The following is a 22,904-nucleotide window of genomic DNA, read 5'->3' as shown; positions in this document are numbered from 1 at the left end:
CACACATTGAGCTATATCATTTGTAATCAAACGCATTGTGTAAGAGAAAATTTATTTGTAATCTTTATTTTTGAGTGATTGTAAGTGTTGTGATACACTTGAGTTAAGAGATTTGGGATAATTTCTTGTTGTAAAGGTTTATTGACATATTGCAAGTTAATTGTAAGAGTTGTTGATGCCTTGGAGGCTTGATTAGTGGAATTCTCAAATCCGGTGAGCTTGGAGGCGTGGACGTAGGCACGATTGGCCAAACCACGTAAAAATCGTGTGTTTACTCTCTCTTACCTTATCTCTTTATTTTTCATTGCACATTAATTTGTTTATTTTGAATTTGGTTGCTTTGCTTAATTTGCATTAAGTTTTAATTGTTTAAATTTTTAGAATCCCAGTTCACCAGTCGGGCCCTCTCGCAGTCTGAATGGAAGCGAATATGAGGGAATCAAAATTAATTGGTTGATTAGTATAACATCAACACGTGAACAAAACCCATGGAATTATTCATCAACTGTCTTAATTACTTTGTATAAATTTGTATGCAATATAACTTTAACAATTTCATATTTTCGAATGTTTTGTAAAGAGTTATTTTACCAATTCTTGGGGATGTTTTATAAAGAGCTATCGTTTGTGCTTTTCCATTATCAGAAGGCAATAAAGTGCACAGTTGAATGGTTGGGGGACCTCCGAAATTGTACTTCTGCAATGCTGCACTTGGAAGTCTTCAAATTTCAAGCTCACTGTCCCAACCTTAGTGGTGTTTGCACGAAACACCAAGTCCAACGTGCGGAGCTGCATCACAGTCATTGAGGACATGATCATTTAACTATTCCCTAAGGTTATGTTAGTATGTACGACAAGACCAATGCAAGAAAAAAGCATTTTATTAAGGTGAAATGCAAACTACAATGCATACATCACCACGTTCATCGGAATGAGTTCGTACTTATATTATGCACCTTATCAAATTCCACATTAGTAACAACACTCACCACAGATTGAGCTTCTAATATTAGTTTTTTTTTTTTTCAGTAAGTGAACTAGGAAGTGGATCCCATATCTCAGTACTAAGCTTAATTATAATAACAACCAACACGTACAAATGAGAATTCCATGGTTAACAGGAACAAAAATTTATATAGAAGCATATTTATATTTCAAATCAATATTTATTTTAGACACCAAAAAAATTGTTTAACAAACAATTTCAATTTGTAACTATATGTACTTTCTCACAGTGACTGAGATCTTTCATATAGAAATTGCAGAGTTTTCATGATGGTAGTATAGAGGGACTTTCGGTCTCATTATCGTGAACCTACTATTGTAATTTTTCAGAAGTAACATTTTTTCCCTAATTGTAGTGAATGAAATTCTATCACACATGCAAATAGATTATGTTTGTTATGTACGCAACTCATATTTCATGCTTTGTAATGTACACTTTTCGTTAAATGCTTATGACTTTCAAAGGAAATCACTGACATCACACGCATGCATATATATTTTGTAAAAATTAATAGGCAGGTGAAGGTGCTCACCGAGATAAATGATGGTATGACCTAACTCGATTGCTTGCCTCCACCAAACCTCATCTCATGTTCAGTTAGGATTTCAGCCACTGCCGACACAATCCGCAAGGATAACTAATTTAATTTAAATGATTCATAGCCATTATTTTAATAGAAAAAAGGCCCTCGCTAACACATTATTTTTTGGAAAGCTAACACACTAGCCACAACAATTTGTACAAAATGTCTATGATGTTAGCACTTATTTTTAAACAATGCACAGCCGTACCTTAAAAGCAATCGAACTTCTGGGATTTCATTCCGTGTGATTGAGTTGTACTTGCTTTTGACAAGTAACTCGTTGTCGAAATGATAATGACAATTAGCCTTTTGTCAAAATTGAATGAATGTTCAACATATTTATAACATATTTACATCTCACGTATACATCGCTGTATGCCATGCATAGTGTATGAGATCAAAATCTAGTATTTCTAGTAAGAATAGCTCCGTCAGCAAATGGTTGTTTTACCCTTTATCAAGCATGACGCTCATGGTATACTCGATTAACTGTGCCTCATTCGTGGATACAGGCATAGGCATAATATATGGCCCTGCTCAATATCCTGCATGTTCACGATAACATTGTACAACAACTAATGCACTTTTGCCACATAAATCCACTTGCTCACTGTCTAGCCCGACTCTATTAGATTCTTCTCGGAAACAAGAAGACATCTCCGACGCTGAATGCCCTACTTGCTGATAACTCTATGAAATGAGAGTTATTATGACAATTCTAAACTTAAATCAAGATTACTTAGAGAGTAAATGATGTGTTTCTATTGCATTTTTGTTACATTTTGCATAAATATTCATTTTAATTTAGTCTTAATAAATTTTGCTTGATTTAGAGTAATTCGTGCTCAAATTGTGTGCATAATTATAGGTGTCCAGAAGCTTATTTTGCACGGAAGGAATGTTGTTGCAACAGGCTCGCAAAAAACGAGGAAGAACATGGCTACATAAGAATTGAAACAAAATCTGGAACAATGTAGTGTTGTAGTTGTTGCTGGAGCAGCCATTACTGTAGCAATCCTGGAACAACGACAAAGAAAATTTAGTGCGGGATATATGCAGAATTGAAATCTACAGTTTCCTAATCTGACTTATACGTGCCCTAGACTTCTGTTTACCCTAGTTTTTCATATATAAAAAGAGCACACATTATATGAAAAAGGGCAGCAAATTAACATTGAAGGAATCAAGGGGAAAATTAGAAAGAAATCAGAGTTCACGAGAAAGCAAGTCTGCACCAGTGAAGATAAACCAGTAGAACTATTGTGGATTCAATTTTCATCGTTCTTTACTTGTTCCTTTTCTTACTCTTTGATTGAATCGATATATTTAATGGCTAATATTTTACTGTTTATTTTTCTTTTTCAAAGTATGAACTAAATTTGATTGTAGTTGAGTGACAAACAATTTAAATGAGTTTTTGACTGTTTTTATGAGTTGCTACAAAATTGTTGTAGCATTTTACTCTAATAGCTTATATTATAATCATTATTTCAGTTGACTACCCATTTAATGGTTCAAGCTAAGATAGAGCCGAAAAAAAGGGCATGTCTTAGTGGAAATTATTAGAGTAATACTTGATCTTAATTTAAGTTTCCTGGAATAAGATTACTTGAGTCCCAAAAGGGCTATTTTGAGTTAAGATTTGTGAAGAACTAGACATATGAATTCACTTTGTGGGGTAGAGAGAGTGTATGCTCATAATGTCATACCGTAGGTGGGTTAACAACTAGTCATTGTTAGGGTGCTTAAGGGTATGAGAAGTCTGACAAGCGACAGCTGAGGATGCAAAATAATTATGCCCAGTGCTGTAGGAATTGCTGTAGCAACTGGTGTTAATTTAAACATAACAGTCAGTCCATGAAGAGAGTTTGATCACTTAGCTACCTCATTCCCATTGAATTCTTTTTATGCAATTCATCTAATTTGCTTCATTACTGCATTGATTTGTTATATATATATATATATATATATATATATATATATATATATATATATATATATTTTAGTTGTTTATCTCGGTAGTAATCAACTTTTAATTAGAATCTTTTCAGAATAAAGGAAGCTTGCACTATCGTGATTGCCGTAACCTTTATAGTAATATCAATTCCTGTGGAGACGATCTTGAATATTCATCACTTTATTACTTGTTGTGTACACTTGCACATTGGCATCAATAGAAACTAAGTAAAAAATTAACCAACACCTGCATAGAATGCAAAAGCCATGACTAATGATTTTGCCTCTAATTACAGTAATATAAGTATATAATTGAAAGTATCCATTATTGAAAAAAAAAACATGTGAATAACTATACCATCTTATAACTACCATCAGTCGGAACATTTTTGCTGCGTTCAACTGAGTCTTCATATGTATTTCCACTGTCACAACCATATCTCAACTCAGTAACAACTGCATCAGCCATCGAATTAATAATGTCATCATCATTCCTTTCTGGAGAATGAACCCTTCAGCTTCACCCTTAACTTCATCATGTGAACAATTTGACACATTTTCAAAAACTCCTTCATTCGAATGCAGCTCAACTGCCTTCAGCTTATCTACATGGCCTGCGAGCCGTGAAGATAATCTCACCAGCTCGCCTACATCATTAACCAGTTGTGAGACATTTTAAGAGACAACAATCCCATCTCCTGCATCCCTATTTATCACTTTTCCTTTTCCTATTTGACACTGTTTGCAAACTTTCTCTTCCCATTGAACAAATAGCTACCTACCAAATTTTCTTTTTTTTTTCCTCAATAAATATGGGTTGGAAAAAACTATATAACTACCACTCATTCTCTTAATAAACTTTAACCCTTATTAACTTTAAACAATTAAAATGCATATGATGTTTGTCTTCCTAATGTACTCATAGGTTAGTCATACTTCTCATTGCACTATTTAATGACAGAAATAAGCAACTGCTTCATGTTATATTCAAATTACCGGACCTGATTGCTATCAAAACCTTATTTTTTTTTGTCTATTCACTTCATTAACTTCTTTATCTCGTACACATTCTATAGAGTGAGCGGACACATTGATCTATCTCTTTGTAGCTTTCCGTATATAATAGAGTTGAAGTACAACATCTGCACAACAACGATTTCCAAATAATGATTATGCTCCAAGACATATAAGGATTAGGTGAAAACTAGTATATTTCATAGCCATTACAAATGTTCACCTCCATATAAATTATTTAACATTAATCACCACAAAGCCATATCATACATTAATTTATGTCTTTAACAATAACTTTCTACCCTTTATCAACTCCATACACAAATAGTTTCATTCGAACCATTTTTTAAAAATTTTTACATGCAAAATGACAGGAATTCACCAGGATACCTGAACTTTTATACATTTGCCCACTTTATAAATTATAATATTAAAGGTCACACACTTCAAATCATCCTGATTTTCCAATATAGCCTAATTATTAACATAATTAAAAATTACCTCTAAATATAGTGGACAACCTCCTACATACGCCAACTTTTGTTCTTTGTACCTAGTTATCCCTTGAATAAATCTATGAAAGCAAACATCGCTCAATTCCTCTTTCGAATATTGTGAACATCCTTTAAAGAAAATAAAAACCCACAACTATGCACACCTCTTGGGGGACATAAAACAGTGCATAGTGTAAACAACATAAATGTTGCTTTGAATAGATCATCTGCTAACTTTGAATTTCGTAAAATTTTTGCTAGCACCATTATGTTTATACCCCTTGATGTTGCATTGAACTTCTCTAGATACGTGAATACTTCAGAAATCTCACTCTCTAACTAGAGTGGATTACCCCCATCCAATATGCCCATTATGTAGTTAAAACTCTTGGGGCTAAGCTCCACATCAATACCATTCAACTCTAAGATGCACCTCCCAATGTCAATCTTCTCGACTAACCAGCCACAAAGTTTCCTCTTTAGCCTCCCACAGTTTAGTTGGACCAAACTACCGAGTCCCATTTCATAAACAACCCGTCTTTATTCATCTGTCAACTGTGAAACTATTGTTGCTAATATGTTCGGAGCACATCTGGTGAGGAACTTTAGCTTTGCCATGTTTGACTTCCCTACTTATTCACACGCACTTTTGTAATGACATTTTTGCTCCGGTGGCAAATTCTTATATGTTGATCCAATTTCCCTTCGAATCTACAATACAATCATCGTTACCTATATCAACTCACTACACGTTCACTATTTCCACGAAAATTTTTTATATTTGTACAATGCTAATTTACTCGCCTCTCTTGTAATGCTAGTCATTCCATCCTTTACCTTAATCTGACAAACACTTTCACCACTGTAGTCTCATCGTATAACAACATAATTAATTGTGGAAAAACCATACTTACCACTAAACCAACAAGTAGTTATGAAAATTTCCAGTAATAATTAATAATAAAGCTTACAAATATCTTATGAATCCATTGCGCCACTGCCTTTTTCTTCTCCCATGATTAGGGATGGCAATTGTACCCGCAAACCCGCAAACCCGCCCAAACCCACCTGCCAAAACCCGCCCGTTGCGGGTAATTTTACCCGTTGCGGGCGGGTTTAGTATTATAAATTAAAACCCGCACATGGATGCGGGTGGGTTTGTTATTAACCTTATACCCGGTGGATACCCGCATGGATATCCACCAAACCCGCAATATTTTTTCCAAATATTTTTAATTTAATTTTAATATAAAAATGTATAAAGAAAATAATGTCATTAATCAAATTACCAAATAGCTAAAGACTCAAAGTTGTATATGTGTGTATGTGACCCATCTCCTATTCTAAAGTCATAACCTAAAGAAAATTAAAGGCATTTCCCTTCGAATTAGTATTTGAAAATATTAATCTTAATTATTATTATAGGCATTGTGTTGGATGTGTGCTTATGGTGGTGAATGAAATGAATATCTTCTCTTGGAGCTTGTTTTAAATGATAATATGAAATGTAATTATTATTTTTAGATACTAATTTATGTTTTTTAAATGGATTTGTATAATTTATACTTAAATTTGAGAATTTGTGTTGAAATTTTAATTTTTCATTTACATTGTTTAAATATAAAATTGAGTATGTCATATGAAATTTGAGGTTATTATTATAAATTTATATATTAAACATTTGTGATTTTAAATACGAAAACCCGCAAAAAATCCGCTGGATACCATTGCGGGTTTGGTAATTGTTAAAACCCGCTGCGGGTGGGTTTTTTTAAAAAAATTAAAACCCGCTGCGGGTTGCGAGTGGGTTTGGTAATTCAAATTTTGTGCGGGTTTGGGTTTGGTAATAGCAAACCCGCTGCGGGCGGTGCCCATTGCCATCCCTACCCATGATGCTTCCATCATCATCCACCATGTCACCTACCTTACGCTTCTTTCTTTCGGCTGCCTTCACTCCTTAAATTCAGGGATACATTTATTTATTACCATCAAACTACGCTTTATAGCTCCATATAAATACATTACTAATGCACAAAACAATTACATGTCAATTACGTTACCATCCCCAACACCAAAAATAATAATAATAACAACAACAACAACAACAATAACAATAACAATTTTCTAATACAATCAACAACAGAGATCTACAACAAACAGTATGCATGTACCATTTCTTCCATGTCACCATTTAATGCTTCCAATTCACTTCCAATTTTATCATCATGAGAAGATTATATTTTATTAAAAGTGTACAGGTAAAGTATATAAATATTAATAATTAATTAATAGAGTATGATAAATCTAATCTATAGACATTTTTTTTTTGTCTTAACCATGAGGTATTATGGGAAGGGCTCCAACTGTGGGAGGTATTTTTAAACTCATACCACAACTCAGATTAGAAGTTTCCGCTTAGACCGAGAGGCACAAGTTCTACCAATAAATATTTTATTATACTAAATAATAATATAAAAATACTAAAATATTTTGTAATTAAAAATATTTTATTTTTATTTAGTGAGTTTTCATTTGTAATAATTCAATTAAACTGTGATTAAATAAATATTTATTTTAATGTATTTTAATGATTACAATATTATTTTATTGCTACAATCCAATCTAACTATGAAATATACCAAATACAAAACAATATTAAATATAATATAATCGTATCCTATCACATCACATCCCATCCTATCATATCTTATTATACATACCAAACACACCCTTCTTGTCCATGTCATCGTCCTTTATTTATTTATTTTTTAAAGATACATTATTCTTAGATTTCTTATAGTTCATTTTATCTTATTATGCATACCAAATGCACCCTTATTATCCATCTCTTATCCTTTATTTTTTTAGAAAAGGATACATTATTCTTAAATTTTAAGTTCATTTTTGACATACTTTGGCACAATTAACAAAAATAAGGTAAAGTCAATAAGTTCACAAGAGATGACGATAACTTTATCTTTGGTAAAAGTAAAAAGAGGATCATCAAAGAAGAAAATAGATGAATGAAAAGGACACAATGAAAATCAAATTTCCTCATTTGGTAGGAAAGAGATGGTTAATAGGAAGCTAAAATAATATCAAATTCTTAACTAAATGAAGAACTTGGCAACTCAAATCGTGTACATAGTGTCATTTCAAGGTATTGATCTGGGATTTCGTGAAATAATTGCAATGAACTTGCAGAGAACTTACACTTATCATCAATGTTAATTACATAGAAGAGCTATATGCAGTTGCACATTCAATTGTTCCACAATGCTTTTTTAAATGCTTAAAGACATGCTGCAGGTAACAAGTTTTTACCACAAGATATTTTCTATCATTTGTAGAGACAATTTATCTTGAAATTAAATTATCTTTGTTAAACGATAAGAATGGAGCGCGATATAGGTTGCTATTTTGGAGAAAAACCTTCAAACTCTTGGTAAAGGAAGGTTAACGGAGACTCAGAGAACCTCCATTTTGAAGTAGTGAGTGGGAAAGGTGCAATAATGAATTTGAAAGGCTTTCTTAAAAGCAAATAAGAACAATTTCTGCTTTCTTCTTTACTCGGACGAAGAGAGAACTGTTGGTTTTAACCAATGACCCGTCCCTCACCCTTAGGTCCCTAGCTGTAGCCTGTAGCTGACATTATCAATAGTTTCTGTATTGACCCGCGTGCGCTGCGCTTGGCTGTTTGTATATGCATATTTTCTATCTCTCTCTCATGCTTTCTTTCAAGTCTCATCCATAATATCCGCCTTGTTATTTGATCAAATTTGCACTTGAGATTTTGTTGTCCCTTGGAGCAGTGGAGCCCTCCGCCACTTTCGTCCCGATCATGGCATTTCAGACAATGCTTTCAATGACCCAGCTCAACACCTACTACCCCTTTCATGATCAAGTCTTATCCGTTTTGTCTTGAAGATCCCCCCAGGTGTTTGATTATTTTGCTGATTAATAACACATGTTTTAGAATCTTAAAATTTTTTTAATAATTAAACACCAGAAAGAGCTTAAAAAGAAAACACAAGAAAATGGGAGAGGCTCAGGTGCATATATGAGGGTTATAAGACCAATGGGAGGGTAAAAGCAGAAGCTAGAGGACAATGAGTAAATAATTTTTTTTTTTTGAGAAGGACAATGAGTTAATAATGATCACAAGCATTGGTGATTGGTGTGAAAGAATAACAGCAACATGAGTTTTGGAGCATTGGCACGGTTCCACTCACAAAGCTGGGGAAAAGAGACAAATTATAGTACTAATAAGACCACAATGGAGAAATTGGAATGCTGTCGCCTCTGACATGGCTTTTCTTGCAAAGTGTGGGTAGTGGGTTCAATTGATGTCAGGAAATTGAACCCGAGTTTTAATAGGCGTTCGAAACGTAAGCCCCCCCCCCAACATGGTTTCTGATCTGAAGGTTCTTTCTTTTTTTTCACCCCGTCATATGCTCCACAAAATCCGTCCCTTTGAATGATCACACGATATCTACCTTTTTAATGTTTAAAGATTCACTTAGAAACGTATGTGAGACGTTTCTGCTTCCAATACTGATATTCACACAAAACCTAGTACAAAAAGGATCTTTTTGCTAGATTTGCTAAATCTTCTAAGAAATTGTAAAACGTTTAATTAGCTTCAGTGACCTATACTTCTAAACTTCTCCTAGTAGACCCTTGTCTACTTGAATTTGGATTTCAATAATTGGAATTTTTTTAGGTATTACTCTATGATTATTTTTAAGATAATCTAATATTTTTACTAACTTGCATCTACTAAGTTGAGAATAGTGGAATGTAAATAATGCTAGAAACAGACCGTACATAATATTTATAATTATAGTTTCTTCTATATTAATCCATTATGGATTGATATTTCCTACTCCTATATCATATCCTTGATTAAATGCTACTTCTATTCTCGTATTAATTATAATTCTAATTTTAATATTACAGTTTATATGACTTCTATTATATCTAGTCTTCCTAGATTATCAACTTATTTGATATACTCACTAAATGCTTCAATATAATACTTTTTTAAAGTAAAGCAAGTGTAATTATCTAAAGGCATGCAAGTTCATTTTTGAAAAAAAATTCTTATATACAAATGTTATTCTCTAGTAGATACTCCCTGATTCTTTTATAAACTTTTGTCGAATTAATTGGATAACAAATTATTTTATCACAAATACTAGCCAAAATTAATTTTCTTTTATGAGAATTTCTAAGAATTGTTTCCTAAAAGTTCAGAGTATAAAATCAATACCTTTCAATTAAAACCAATTTTTTTTCAAAAAAAAACTTTTTCCTTTCCAAAGGCAAGGAAATTCGAACACAAAGTCTCCCTTCTTCTTTAAAACGCCTATCCTTTGGCTAAAATGGTACTTTAGGAGTAAAAGTGGGCACTCATATGTCCTTTTTCAAGGCTTTATGTTTTTCTAGAAACCTAAGTCTTTCTCTAGAGTTTGATTTAATTCTTCACAGATAGAAAACATTCGTTATTAGCAAATAAAAAGAAACTTGATTAATAATGAAAGATTTGCAACATAAAGCTTGTTCGTTTGTAAACATATAGAAACTTACAAAAGATTAGGTTTCTCTATTAGAGAAGAACTAAGTAACTTAGCTACAATACATGTTGAATAATTTACTTACTCGAAATATCTTCTAAAAATACAATAGGAAATTGAATAAGAGCTTAACAGCTTTCACGAATCAAGACTGAAGTTGGCTACATGATTTTTGATGAGGTGATTTGTGATTACTTGATATATGATCAAGAAAAGAGGCGATTCTTTTTATTTATAGAGTTCTTCCTAGCTACTTATCCTTATCTTCTACTGCTTTCTTATCTTTTACTTTCTACGTGTGTGGACAAAAATGCTTCACGTGACTAAAAGAAGTGTTAGTAGAATTATCACCACAATTTTTTTTTAAGTTATGCTTTAAAAAAAGAAGTGAGTGAAGGGTGACAACTGAGAGTGGACCAGTGCTAAGTCATGCTTCTATCATGTTGTCAAGGTTGTGGGCCTCAACATCATTTAAATTGTTGTGGTAATCTCTACCATCATTTTCTTCTTTTTCTTCGCTTGATTGATCTTCCATGAGAGTTTTGTAAGCCTTGACATCTTCTTTATATTGTTCACGGTAGAAATTTATAAGTTGATTGTTTGTGGTCCTGGACAAAAAAAGAACTTCAGGTATATTCTGACGAGAATATATTTTTTTAGTTAAAGTCTTCAAGGATCAGTTTTGGATGATCAATAAATTCTCTAATCTCGAATTTCTTTGCTATTACTCTGCTTCTCTAATGTCTAATTTGTTTAGTTAAAAAATTATTAGTGCAAATCTAAAGAATGCTGGAGCCTTCCAAGTCGTCACCTAATGTGAAACTCCTCTCCGCATGTCTCCCCCCTCTCCCCCTCAAAAGCCTTAAGCGGCCTTTATGGCCTCTCTGGCCGCCGGTGATGGCAGCAAGCCATCACCGGTCCACACCCTCTCCGCCGAAGAACGAATTATCAGGAGTTTGAATCCTCATAAGAAATCATTTAGACGACCCCCAAAATTCACTAACGAACCACCTCCGGATGTCCAATTGCCATCACCGCGAATCAAACCAAACCACTCTCATACAGACCCTCCATCTCAAACCCAACCCCATGCAAACCAACCAACAACGTCCACTGCCGCTATCCTCTCGAAACTTCAGCAACCTTCACTCACATCTAATGCCGTAAGTGAACAAAAAGAAATGGCAATCACTGCTGACATCAATGACCATGAATGCTGCCGTGAGATAGCAAAATCTCCTCTCCATTCTCTTGAAGATGGGGAAGAAAGCTTTGCTCTAGACAAGCTGATTCTCACCTCGCCGGCCGACGAAAATGGCAACCATCCACCACCGGCTCCTCCTCCCACTTCTAGAAATGAACCTCCATTTCTTAGGAGATCCCAAAGGCAAACTCGATCAAAATACAAGAGTCAAACGCTAGCCCAACAGCCCCCAACTTCCGCAAACACACCGCCATCGTCATCCCTCCAGCAGCCATCTCCAACCGCCATCCTCACCCCTCCAACAGCCATCTCCAAGCTTTCATCTCAAGCCAACCAGCCTCCAGCCTCCAGCCCGCAACCAACACAAGCCACACACCATTCGAGAGAGCATCCTGCTGTCACACTAGATTTGGTGAATGGATTTTCACCTCAAAACAACCAGCCACCAGCCTCCAGCCCACAGCCAACACAAGCCACACACCATTCGGGAGATTACCCTGCTGTCACAACCGCTATACACCATCAAAACCAGCCCGTACTGCATGGCCAATTGCCTCAAGATTCAGTTCAAGCTACAACCACCAGCCAGCCACAATCACCACCTACACAAACAACTCCCACACGACAAAAAACCACATGCAAATCACAAGCAAGCACTCAGAACAGTGCTCACGGCCAGCTGCAGCTGTCAACCAAAAGCTAACTGCATACAACCATCATCGAACCCAGCCAAAGTCAGCAAACATCCAACCAACTCCAGCTCAAAAGTCTGCACACGGGTGGTAATTTCCATGCCCATGGAACACTTTCGGCAACTCAAGAATTGTGTTCCCCATGTGTGTCTCCCACTAGCACTTCCCATGCCCCACTAGCTTTTCCCACTAGTCAAACCCAAGCCCAACCCATTTCGGAAATAAATCCCAACACCCAGCCAAATCGAATGCCCTCCACAGTTTTATTAAATAACCTCCAAAATGATCCGTTAATCCAAAATACCACTCAGTCCACGTCCACACCCTCCTACGCCTCGGTTTTGAAATCCATCCCCAATCTAAATCAAAATAAACCCACTAAAAAATCTTTGGTAGATATTATGAACGGCCCATCCAACTCGACGATTCCGATCAAGACCGTTACTTCATTCGAGGGAGAGCCTAACGTGTAATTTTCTACTGCGGAAATTCAAGCGATGGCCATTCCTTTCAAGCTGACATTGGTAGGTAAATTTTCCTACAATAGACGTAGTATAGAATTAATTCGTAAATTTTTTAATACATTGAGATTGAAGGGAACTTCCAAGGTGGCCCTTTTAGATACTCAACATGTGTTAATTCAATTGGATGTTGAGGAGGACTACTCCTGCCTATGGGTTAGGCAAACATGGTACATCAATGGGAGTGCCATGAGAATTTTTAAATAGACCACCAATTTTCGATGTTCCGAGGAGTCCTCTATAGTGCCAGTTTGGATTTCATTTCCTTACTCGTCTGTCCATTTCATGCACTGTAAGGAAGCATTAATTTCTATTACATCAGCTATTGGTAAACCATTGCGAATTGACCAAGCTACTGCCTCTTTAGCTCGCCCTTCTGTAGCTAGGGTGTTAGTGGAGTATGATGTCACTCAACCGCCGTTGCAATGGATACGAATCGGTGTGGGAGATTCTGGGTTTTGGCAGAGTGTAAATTTTGAGAAAATCCCAATGTACTGTGCTTCTTGCAAGCACCTTGGCCATTCCATTGAGACGTGTTACGTGGCTAATCCGGGACTCCGTCCCCAGCAGCCCAATAGGAATTGGCAAACCATAATAGATAATAAAAAGTCAGAAGTTCTGCCGTCAGATACTCCTTAACCCTTGGACACTCCACGACCTGACCCGTCCATCACTAAGCAGATTGCAGATGGGGGGTCTCCGATCGGTCCTACGGAGAGCCGAGCTAACGCTACATACTCTACTTCCATTCAGGAGTCGGTTGGCTAGGATGTCACGACTCATGATTCTAGGATCCGAGAACCAGGTGAGTATAATACACATCTTCATCGATCATCCAACACAGATTTTAGGCTTTACAATTCTCATACTGATAATGATGATTGTTCTGACGATCACTTGGCGAATAATGATCATTTCCTGTCTGCTCCTGAGAATTCTGAGAGAATTGACTCTAGCCCTGATTTTAGCATTGTTAGTCATTCAAAAAAATGCATTAAATTACTTGCTGGCCACAAGTATCGTAAGAGATATTATCACCGTCTGCATTAGTCATTTTTTTCTTATGTTAGGCTATGCCTAGATCATTTCGTTTACTATTATTTTTATTTTTCTTGATTAGAGGTTTTGGTTTATGTCTCCCTCCAAATGTATTTTCTTTATCTGTTCTTAATGATAGGTATGGGTCCCGCCTAACCCCCCATAGAATAAAAAAAAAAGTCGTCACCTAATGGTGTTAGATCCCTTGACGAAATTGGATTGTTATGCTTGAAATTCATAATATGCTTCTTCCTTGAATCGCAATTCTGCATGCAACTCTGATTGAACATGTTGATATTGTGGAAAAAGAGAAAGACATAAATCAGTTAGGGTGACAGCTGTTCGTTTAAAGAATGAAATATAATTACTATTGATTAATATACTACATTTACTGCATATAAGATTTAGTCATAAGACGAATTTATATTTATGATTGATTGAATTAACCCGTGCTTGAGGTAAGGGATAATATTCATCAAATGCATTTTCTATTGCGCAAAAACTTATCCGTGCATTTCTAATATAGTTACCATACCTTAATCTAGTTCCATCCATTTGTTTAGTAAATATTGGTTGGGACAACATTTGCAAACAATTTGTTGGGGCTAAATTAATATCTATATGAGACTTGCTACTTCATGTATCTATCTTGACTAATAATTCTATTGCCATTCCTAAATTTAGTCTTACTAATAATACTTTAAGGCAGTCTGAGGTATAAAAAATGAACATTTATTGAGAAGCTGTTGATCATCAAATGTCTTAGAATGTTGATTTAGAAATTTGTCCAAATATTCATCTTTTGCTCAATAATCTGTTTATCTTTCTGTTTATTTTGGTTGTGTTCTAACTTATGAATTCTTTGTGTAAATTCAAATTCCCATGTTTGAATTCTTTGTGTAAATTCAAATTCCCATGTCTTTCTAATTAAAATTTTAACCTTTCTATCTCTAATTTTAATCTCTCTATTTCTAAATTTTGTGTTTCTAAAGTGCTCCTAGCTTCTTGTATTTTCTATCGGTTGATTTTTATAAATCTTAATTAAACAAAATTTACAATCCTCTATCTTACAATTCTTATACTTATATCTAAGTTCTATACAAGAAAAAGTTTACATATATTACATCTAATTTTATTGGATCCTTGTCTACGTACAAATTCATGTTGACATTATACCTTTTCATATAGTTGTTATAGGTCTAATCCTTCTAGATCTATATTCATTAAAATATAATCTTCATTATCAAAATCGGTAGACTCTTCATAATTAGATTCTAAATTTATATCTTCTAAATCTTCTATTTTAAAAATTTCATAATTGTTGATTATACCATAAGCGTCACTGTCATCACTAGTTATGCTTACCAAATCTTCTTCTAAGTTATGTAAACGATTGACACATTCTTTGAAATGGTCATTTCTTTTGTTAGGATAATCATTTGCGAGATGTTTTGGATCTCCGCAAATGAAACAAGTGCATATCTTCTTGCTAGACTTTTTAACATACTTATTATCCTTTTTCCCTTTCTTATACGTTTGGCTTTTCCTAAAGATTTTTCTCTTGTTACTGTAGTTATAGTGTTTAAAATATTTCTTAGACTTTTTCTTTCTGTATTTTTGGTTTCTATGTTGTTGTGGAGTATATATAACCTTTTTACAAAAATCATAAGACTGCTTTTTAAGTGTCTTCCACTATCGGTTCGCCGTTAATTTCCAGAGACTTGCAAAACAAATTTTGGCTATCCATTTTTGCTAAACAGTTCAAGGTTAGTATGAAATTTTATTTTGAAAATTATCGGTTAGCCATTTGCAGTTAACAGTTCGCTGGTTATTTTTAGTAACCTGCAAAACAAGATGAGCTTATCCGTTTTTGTTAAACGATTCAAGATTAGCATAAAATTCCATTTTAGAAATTATCGGTTAGCCGTTTCATATAAACAGTTCGCCGTTTATTTTCAGAATCCTACAAAATAGACTAGCCTTAACCATTTTTGCTAATTGGTTCAAGATCAAGGATTTATGCCTCTCTGGAAATTATTGGTTAACCATTTAACTATTAACAGTTCGCCGTTTACTTCTAGAATCACAATTTTAACAGAATTTCCCAGGAAATGATTTTCCGATTAAAGTTTAACGATTATCTATATTTCATGAACATATTTAGAAATATTATACAGCTTTTAAAAAATTATTTATTAATGAAAACTCCAACATTTTTAATAAAAAATATATAAAGTTTGTTATCATCAAAATCAATACTATAGACATAAAGATGTTAACACTAGTTGTGCCTGCTTGGTAATAATTCCTGAATCTTAAATGTATTGAACCACTATTATTACAGTAAATTACATTATCTTCTGGTATTAAAATTAGTTTCTCTATAAATTGTCTAATTTCCAACCAAGTCTTGCATTAGTTTCTGCTGAGAAACCTTTTGCTCAGATAGCCTTAATTCCTTTAGTTTCTAGAATGCTTGTTATTTGATTATTATTTAATTTGTGTTTAGTTGTGCTATTTTCACTAAATCTTCTTAATCTTGTGCAAATTAATAAATTGTCTTCATTCCTCTTTATATGGTAACCCCTAGTTTTTATTCCTATTCCTCACTTTTTATTCCTATTCTTAAATCCTTGTAAAAAAGTATTAGCTTTTAGTAAATAGTCTGTGATAAAATATACTATTTCTCTCTTATTATTCATATCTAGTTCTATACTTCCTAAAAGTCCTTGTTCTATATTTGTAAACCGATTATTATAAAGATAAATCATAGCTTTTACACCTAAAGTTTCTCTATGTAATCTTTTTACTCTTATTATAACTAATCTTAAATGGGCTTGTTTGAGGTCCTTATCTCTAATCTAATTATAGGAATACTTATCTATTAAATCTAATTTGATCATTTGATCCTCATGTATACGTGACACATATCTTTCATTATAATTTTGATATAGTACAGATTTGCCAAATAAATTTTCTTTATTTGGATTGATTAAATCTAATTTATTGTATCTAAACCTTTCTATATGTTCATCTAAATTTATAAAGCTTTCTATTTTAACATCCTCATCTTCCTTCTTGCTAGTGAATATTCTTTTTTAAATAATTACCTTTTAATTTACCACTATTGACTATTTGCTTGCCTTTATGCATCAATAATATCTATTCACTTTAGTTTTCTAGGTTGAAGGCTTATTATATCTGTGTTTGATTTTAATTTTTTCAAATCTTCCTATTAGATCTTCTAATTTCGAGGTTGATATTACTTCTGGATTCTTGGTATTTTCTAATTGCTTTAATTTTAACCTTTCTTCTTCTATTCTTTGAATTTCATCTAATTTTACTATACTTTGATCTTTTATGAAATCTAATTTTTCTTCTAAATTCTTGAGAATTGCTCTATTTTTCCTTAAACTATCTAAGACTATCTTAAAATTTTTATTAATGTTATCTAATTTTGATTTCAAGTTTCTATCTAAATTAACTATCAACTGTATTGAACTATTTAGTTGAGAATTTTTTGTATGTAGATCGTATTTAAAATTACCTTCAATGTTACAATCTATACAATATCTATCTAAAATTATCTTTTTACTAGGATAGCTACTAAGTTCTAAATCGAAATACTATATTCTCTTTATAAACTATTAGATCTTGAGACTATTTTGGGCAAGATTTTAATCTTTAATTGGGTTATTGGAAGGCGAAATTAATTTTGCTTTCTCTTAAATTTTGAGGGTAAGTTCCTAGTATCGCTCTCTACAATTTTACTGGTCTTGATTTTTATTCCATCATCTTTTTGGCTATTATTTGAGATACCCACTTATTAGAGAAACATATATTAGGTTATTACTGAAAGCCAAAAATATTGAGATTTTTGTTGTTGATAGCCTCTAGTATTATCTAGAAAAGAATTTGTGTTGTAATCCTATTAATATAATGGAACATTATATTGGACTTCGGTCTCGTGGTTTTTTCTGCTTTGAGTTTTTCACGTAAAATCTTTATCTCTTGTGGTTGGTTTTTTCTTTGGATTTATTGATTTATTTTTCTACCTATTTATTTATGATGCACATCCTATTTTAATCACATAAAAAGAAAAAAAGTTTTGTTTCTGCTAATTTGCATTGCTTGTGGTAGTCCGTTTCCCAATATAGGGTAATCATAGAAAATAAAAAGATGCCATGGAGGCACGTACACCTCTTAAAAGTGATGATCACGTAAGTTTGCCATTTAATTTTGTGCCATTAGAATTTAGAGCCTGCCACCAACGTTCTAAGAAATGGTAGAGGGGACAATATATTACAAGTTGGTGTCATTTTTAACCATGACGTTACATAGGCCGGGAAGTTACGGAATTGTTTTCCCTTTCTGATGTGCATCATTTGTCGATTTAATGCTTTATTTGGTATAACTTTTTAAATAAAATTAATTTAAATAGAGTTTTTATTAGTAAAATTTTTAGAAGTAGATATTTTATCTTAAAAAATTAGTTGTTTAATTATCAATGAGAGCTTTTATTAAAAGTAATAAAATTTCTTTAACATGCAAAATTTTGAAATTATGTTATAAAAAAATAAAATAAGATTGTCAAATTAGTAAATGATATTTTAGATAATTTAACGTTTAAAATTGTTTTTCAATCTTTAGTGCCAAAGGTAAAAAATTTGAGTTTTTATTAGTAGAGACAAAATAACTTATTTAATCTTTAAACGTTCTACTAAAAAAAATTAAACAACAAAAATTTTAAAATTAAATTATGAAATTAAATAAGCACTTATAACGATTACATAAACTATACCAAATAGACACTAAGGAATAGGCAAAAGTTCCGATTTGCTCCAAGATCAATGCCTAATCTTACTATGTAGAAAGTAAATAGTGTATAGTAAAATTTTAATTCAGTTATATCAAGCATAGTTATAGAAGACCATAGACCTATTAAATTTCTATTATTAGTCCAAAATCAATTCTATGTGTGATTGTTTCCTTTTCAATAGTGAATTCACAATTTTTCTTGACTTCTCACTTCACCATTTGTGGTGTCTACAGATAATTTTCTATTTTTCAAAATTTATAATATAATTATGGGTTATTTTTCGCCATTCCCATAAGAATTGACAAATGTTATTATGCACCCTAATCTTTCAACAACTATCACCACGCACCGATTTCGTTAGAAATCACCATTAACTTAACTGTTACAAGGGTAGAATAGTAAAGTTATAGGGATGAATAAAGGAAAAAGGAAAAAAAAATGTTTTTTCTCTTCCTTCTCCATGACTCCATTCTCGCTCCATCTTCTCTCCTCCATTGACACTCCGCAACAAGTGCTCATTTTCTCTCCTTCTCCATTCACACTCCACAACAAGGTTTGTTAGCTTTTCCCTTCCATCGATGTTACAAAAGGTCACATAACCAATTGCATTACCACAGCGAATGCCCATTTCTGGGTGGAAACAAGTGGCAGGACCGTGACGCGAGATCGAGAGGCTTCTGGCTATTCAAAGAGTCACGGGTTGCTGTTGACTGACGCGGTGCCAACGAGGGTGACCAGCAACTACAAAATCACAACCCTAACATTTTAGGGTTTCCATGTTTTGTTTATTAGTTGTTAGGTTTGGGTATTAGACAATTTGTTTGATATATAAATTATTTTGATTGTGCTATGAAATTGGAAGTTTATGTTGTTGTTTGTGGTGCTTTCAAAGCAAATATTTGGTTATTGCTATAAATTCTAGGAAATGCCATGATGCTGGAGCTTGAAGTTGGAGATGTCTTCTGGGTTTTGGTTCCATAACTAATAATGTCCAATTAATTTTAGTTTTAATTTAATTTCTTTCTTAAAATAGCTTTAATTTAATTTAATTGTAATTATCTTCAGTTTACATTTAAGATTGTTTTTACACATTCAATTCAATTTATATGGGGGCATCATGGTGATTTCAGCAAATATCTGACAAAATCGTTAAGGTTAACGGTATTTTCTAACGGAATGGGTGCGCGGTGGTAGTTGTCGAAAGATTAGGGTGTACTGTAACATTTGTCGATTCTTATGGGGGTGGCAAAAAATAACCTAATTCTAACGCAGTCATTTAATGACTGTTACCGCTTCAAATTCTATTTCACCAGAATTTTTGTATCTATGGAGTTCTCTAACAATTTACAAATATCAAGGACATAAGTAACTTAAAGAGCAATAATTCTAATAACAGCTTTGGAGGAGGAAAATTTTGCGTAGAAATTATTTTTTTCAATTTGTTTTTGTAATGCGTAGGCTGGGAAAAATTGATAATTCACGAAACATTCGGGGTCGGGGAAATAGTTTCCGAGTTTCCGTTGTTTCCTTTCCTTATAAATACTGCCCTTCGCTTTGGTTTACTTGTCCTTTAACAAAGATAAGAATAACAAACTGAGAGTGAAATTGATAGAGATTGATGGAGGAGAAGAAAGAGGCCAAGTCAAGATTCAAAAGAGTCTGTGTTTTCTGCGGAAGCAGTCCTGACTACAAATATTGCTACCGTAAGGCTGCCATTGACCTCGGCAATGAACTGGTGCCCCTTTAAATTTTTTCTCTACTCGTAATAATTTTTATTTTTTATTATCAAGTTCTTTATAGCTTGAACGAATTGTTTCTTCAAGTTTTGAGTTTTTCCTCATCTAAATGTTAAATTCTTTTATGAAGGTTTCCAAGGGATTGGATCTTGTTTATGGAGGAGGAAATGTTGGCTTGATGGGTTTGATTTCGGAAGAGGTTCATCGTGGTCGCAGACATGTGTTAGGGTACCTGGCTACTTATAGTCTTCGCAAATTAATCAAGCTGTTTGATTTTATCGTTTTAATAATAAATTTGTTTCCTTTTTCTTTTTCGTTTTGTTAATTTATATTCACAGAATCATTCCCAGAGCCCTTATGAAAAAAGAGGTATGAAATGAGGTCATCTACCTAACTCCTTCCCTTTTGGAATCAAATTAGCACGAGTTTCGTTTTCAATTTAATATATGTATGTGCCTTGTACTTGCTAAGCAGCTCACTGGAGTAACACTTGGGGAGGTCAAACCAGTTGACCACATGCACCAAAGGAAAGCTGAGATGGCTCGCTATGCCGACTGTTTTATTGTCTTGCCGGGTCTCTCTCTTTCTCCTATTCTAACATGAAGCATAATAATTTTATTATTTTTTGACTATTATTTCTTTGTAACTTTTTATTGATTGTGTGTGTGTGTGTTTTTTTTAAATAATAATCAGGCGGATTTGGAACTCTAGAAAAGTTATTTGAAGTGACCACATGGTCCCAGCTAGGAGTCCACAACAAGCCTGTGGGTTTGATGAATGTGGAAGGATATTACGACCATATTCTGAAGTTTATCGACAAATCTATTGATGAAGGCTTCATTTACCCTTCTCAGCGATCATAATGGTCTCTGCTTCCAATGCTAAAGAACTTGTCCAAAAACTTGAGGACTATGAGCCTTCGCACGATGGGGTTGTTGCGAAGGCCGAGTGGGATGCTGAAAAGGCCGAAGCCAGTACGTTCGTCTGATTTGAAGACTGAGACCACTCCTTACTCCTTAGGACTTGGGAGCTAGTACCAGAAATAATATGTTTATGTTTTATTTAAGTCTTTTGAATGTCATTAAATAAGCTAGCTAGGGTTTCTCCTTTTTCAACTTTTGTTAAACTTGATTTAGAAAGAAAGAGGGAGAAAATCCAATGGAGAGAAGAATGTAGAGTATAATTAAAATACTCATATAATTTTATTCTTACCTATATGAGTGAGAGTAAGTTTTTGACTAATTTTTTTTAAATAGAAACAAGTTTATATTATTTTAATTAAATTACTTTTTACTAAATTTAATAACCCTCCATAATTTTTGAATAATGTAGTTATAGATATTCTCTTGATATATAAAATAATAAAATATTATTAACAAAAATTTACTGTTTAATATTGAAGAGCGAAGAACAATTTCGTTTGAAGAATTTTTTAAAATTACGATTTGGCTCTTTAAATAAGAAACTGAGGATGCTTTTGTCCTTACGTATTGTTAATTAACTTAAAAATAAGATGACGGCTCTGTTCTATTTAACTCCTATGTTCGTATTTATCCAAAAGTGGGACTGCCAGGACGGTAAACCATCAACAAACATGCCTTCATGTTGAAGGCGTATTTGTTTTAACCCAACAAAATCTAAGACATTACATAATCATGAAACGAAAGTTACCTTGCTCGATAGGCCTTCTACTTCAAGGCGTATCATTTCTTTAAAGTATGAGTATTAACATTTTTACTTAGGACGCCGTCAATACAATTAATTACAGTTCAGCAATTTGACTTAAAAACCATTTTGAGATTCCTTTAGAGAACTTCAAAAGTGATTTTGGAGAGGTAAAAGAAAATTTTGTGTATGTTAAATTTTTTTAAAAATTACTTTTGATAAGATCACTTCATTGTATAGTAGATTTTGTAAAGAATGGAAGGAGTAGCTTTTCAAAATCTAATTTTGAAAAGCGCTTTTGAATTTAATACAATTCCATATATATTCTCATATTTATTATAAAAATATAAAATTATCTTTATTAATTAGGTAATAAAATCATTAATTTTAAAAAGATCATTATTATTATTACTAATTAAATTGAGACAACAAAATAAAAATAAAAATAAAAATATAAAATATTTATTTTAGTTATCAATCATTATATGTACACAATAAAAATATTATATGTATATGTTTAGATAAATTTTATTCAATATTATGTCCAATTCAATTATTTACGTTCTCACAATAATTTAAAAATAAGATTTACCAAATAAA

At 33.1% G+C, this 22,904-nt stretch overlaps 1 protein-coding gene and 1 pseudogene across 1 annotated transcript; both read left to right on the top strand.

Moving 5' to 3' along the window:
- Nucleotides 1-11,504: 11,504 nt before the first annotated feature.
- Nucleotides 11,505-12,536, top strand: LOC107178205 (extensin-like). Its single transcript, XM_015533087.2, has one exon. The coding sequence runs from the start codon at nt 11,505-11,507 to the stop codon at nt 12,534-12,536; it is 1,032 nt and encodes a 343-aa protein (XP_015388573.2).
- A 373-nt stretch (nt 12,537-12,909) lies between these two features.
- Nucleotides 12,910-21,893, top strand: LOC102618281 (cytokinin riboside 5'-monophosphate phosphoribohydrolase LOG7-like; annotated as a pseudogene).
- Nucleotides 21,894-22,904: the final 1,011 nt, after the last annotated feature.

This window comes from Citrus sinensis, chromosome 7, assembly GCF_022201045.2.
Source record: "Citrus sinensis cultivar Valencia sweet orange chromosome 7, DVS_A1.0, whole genome shotgun sequence".
Classification (NCBI taxonomy): Eukaryota; Viridiplantae; Streptophyta; class Magnoliopsida; order Sapindales; family Rutaceae; genus Citrus; species Citrus sinensis.
The sequence above is the reverse complement of the archived record's forward strand: the minus strand, read 5'-3'. Positions and strand labels throughout refer to the sequence as shown.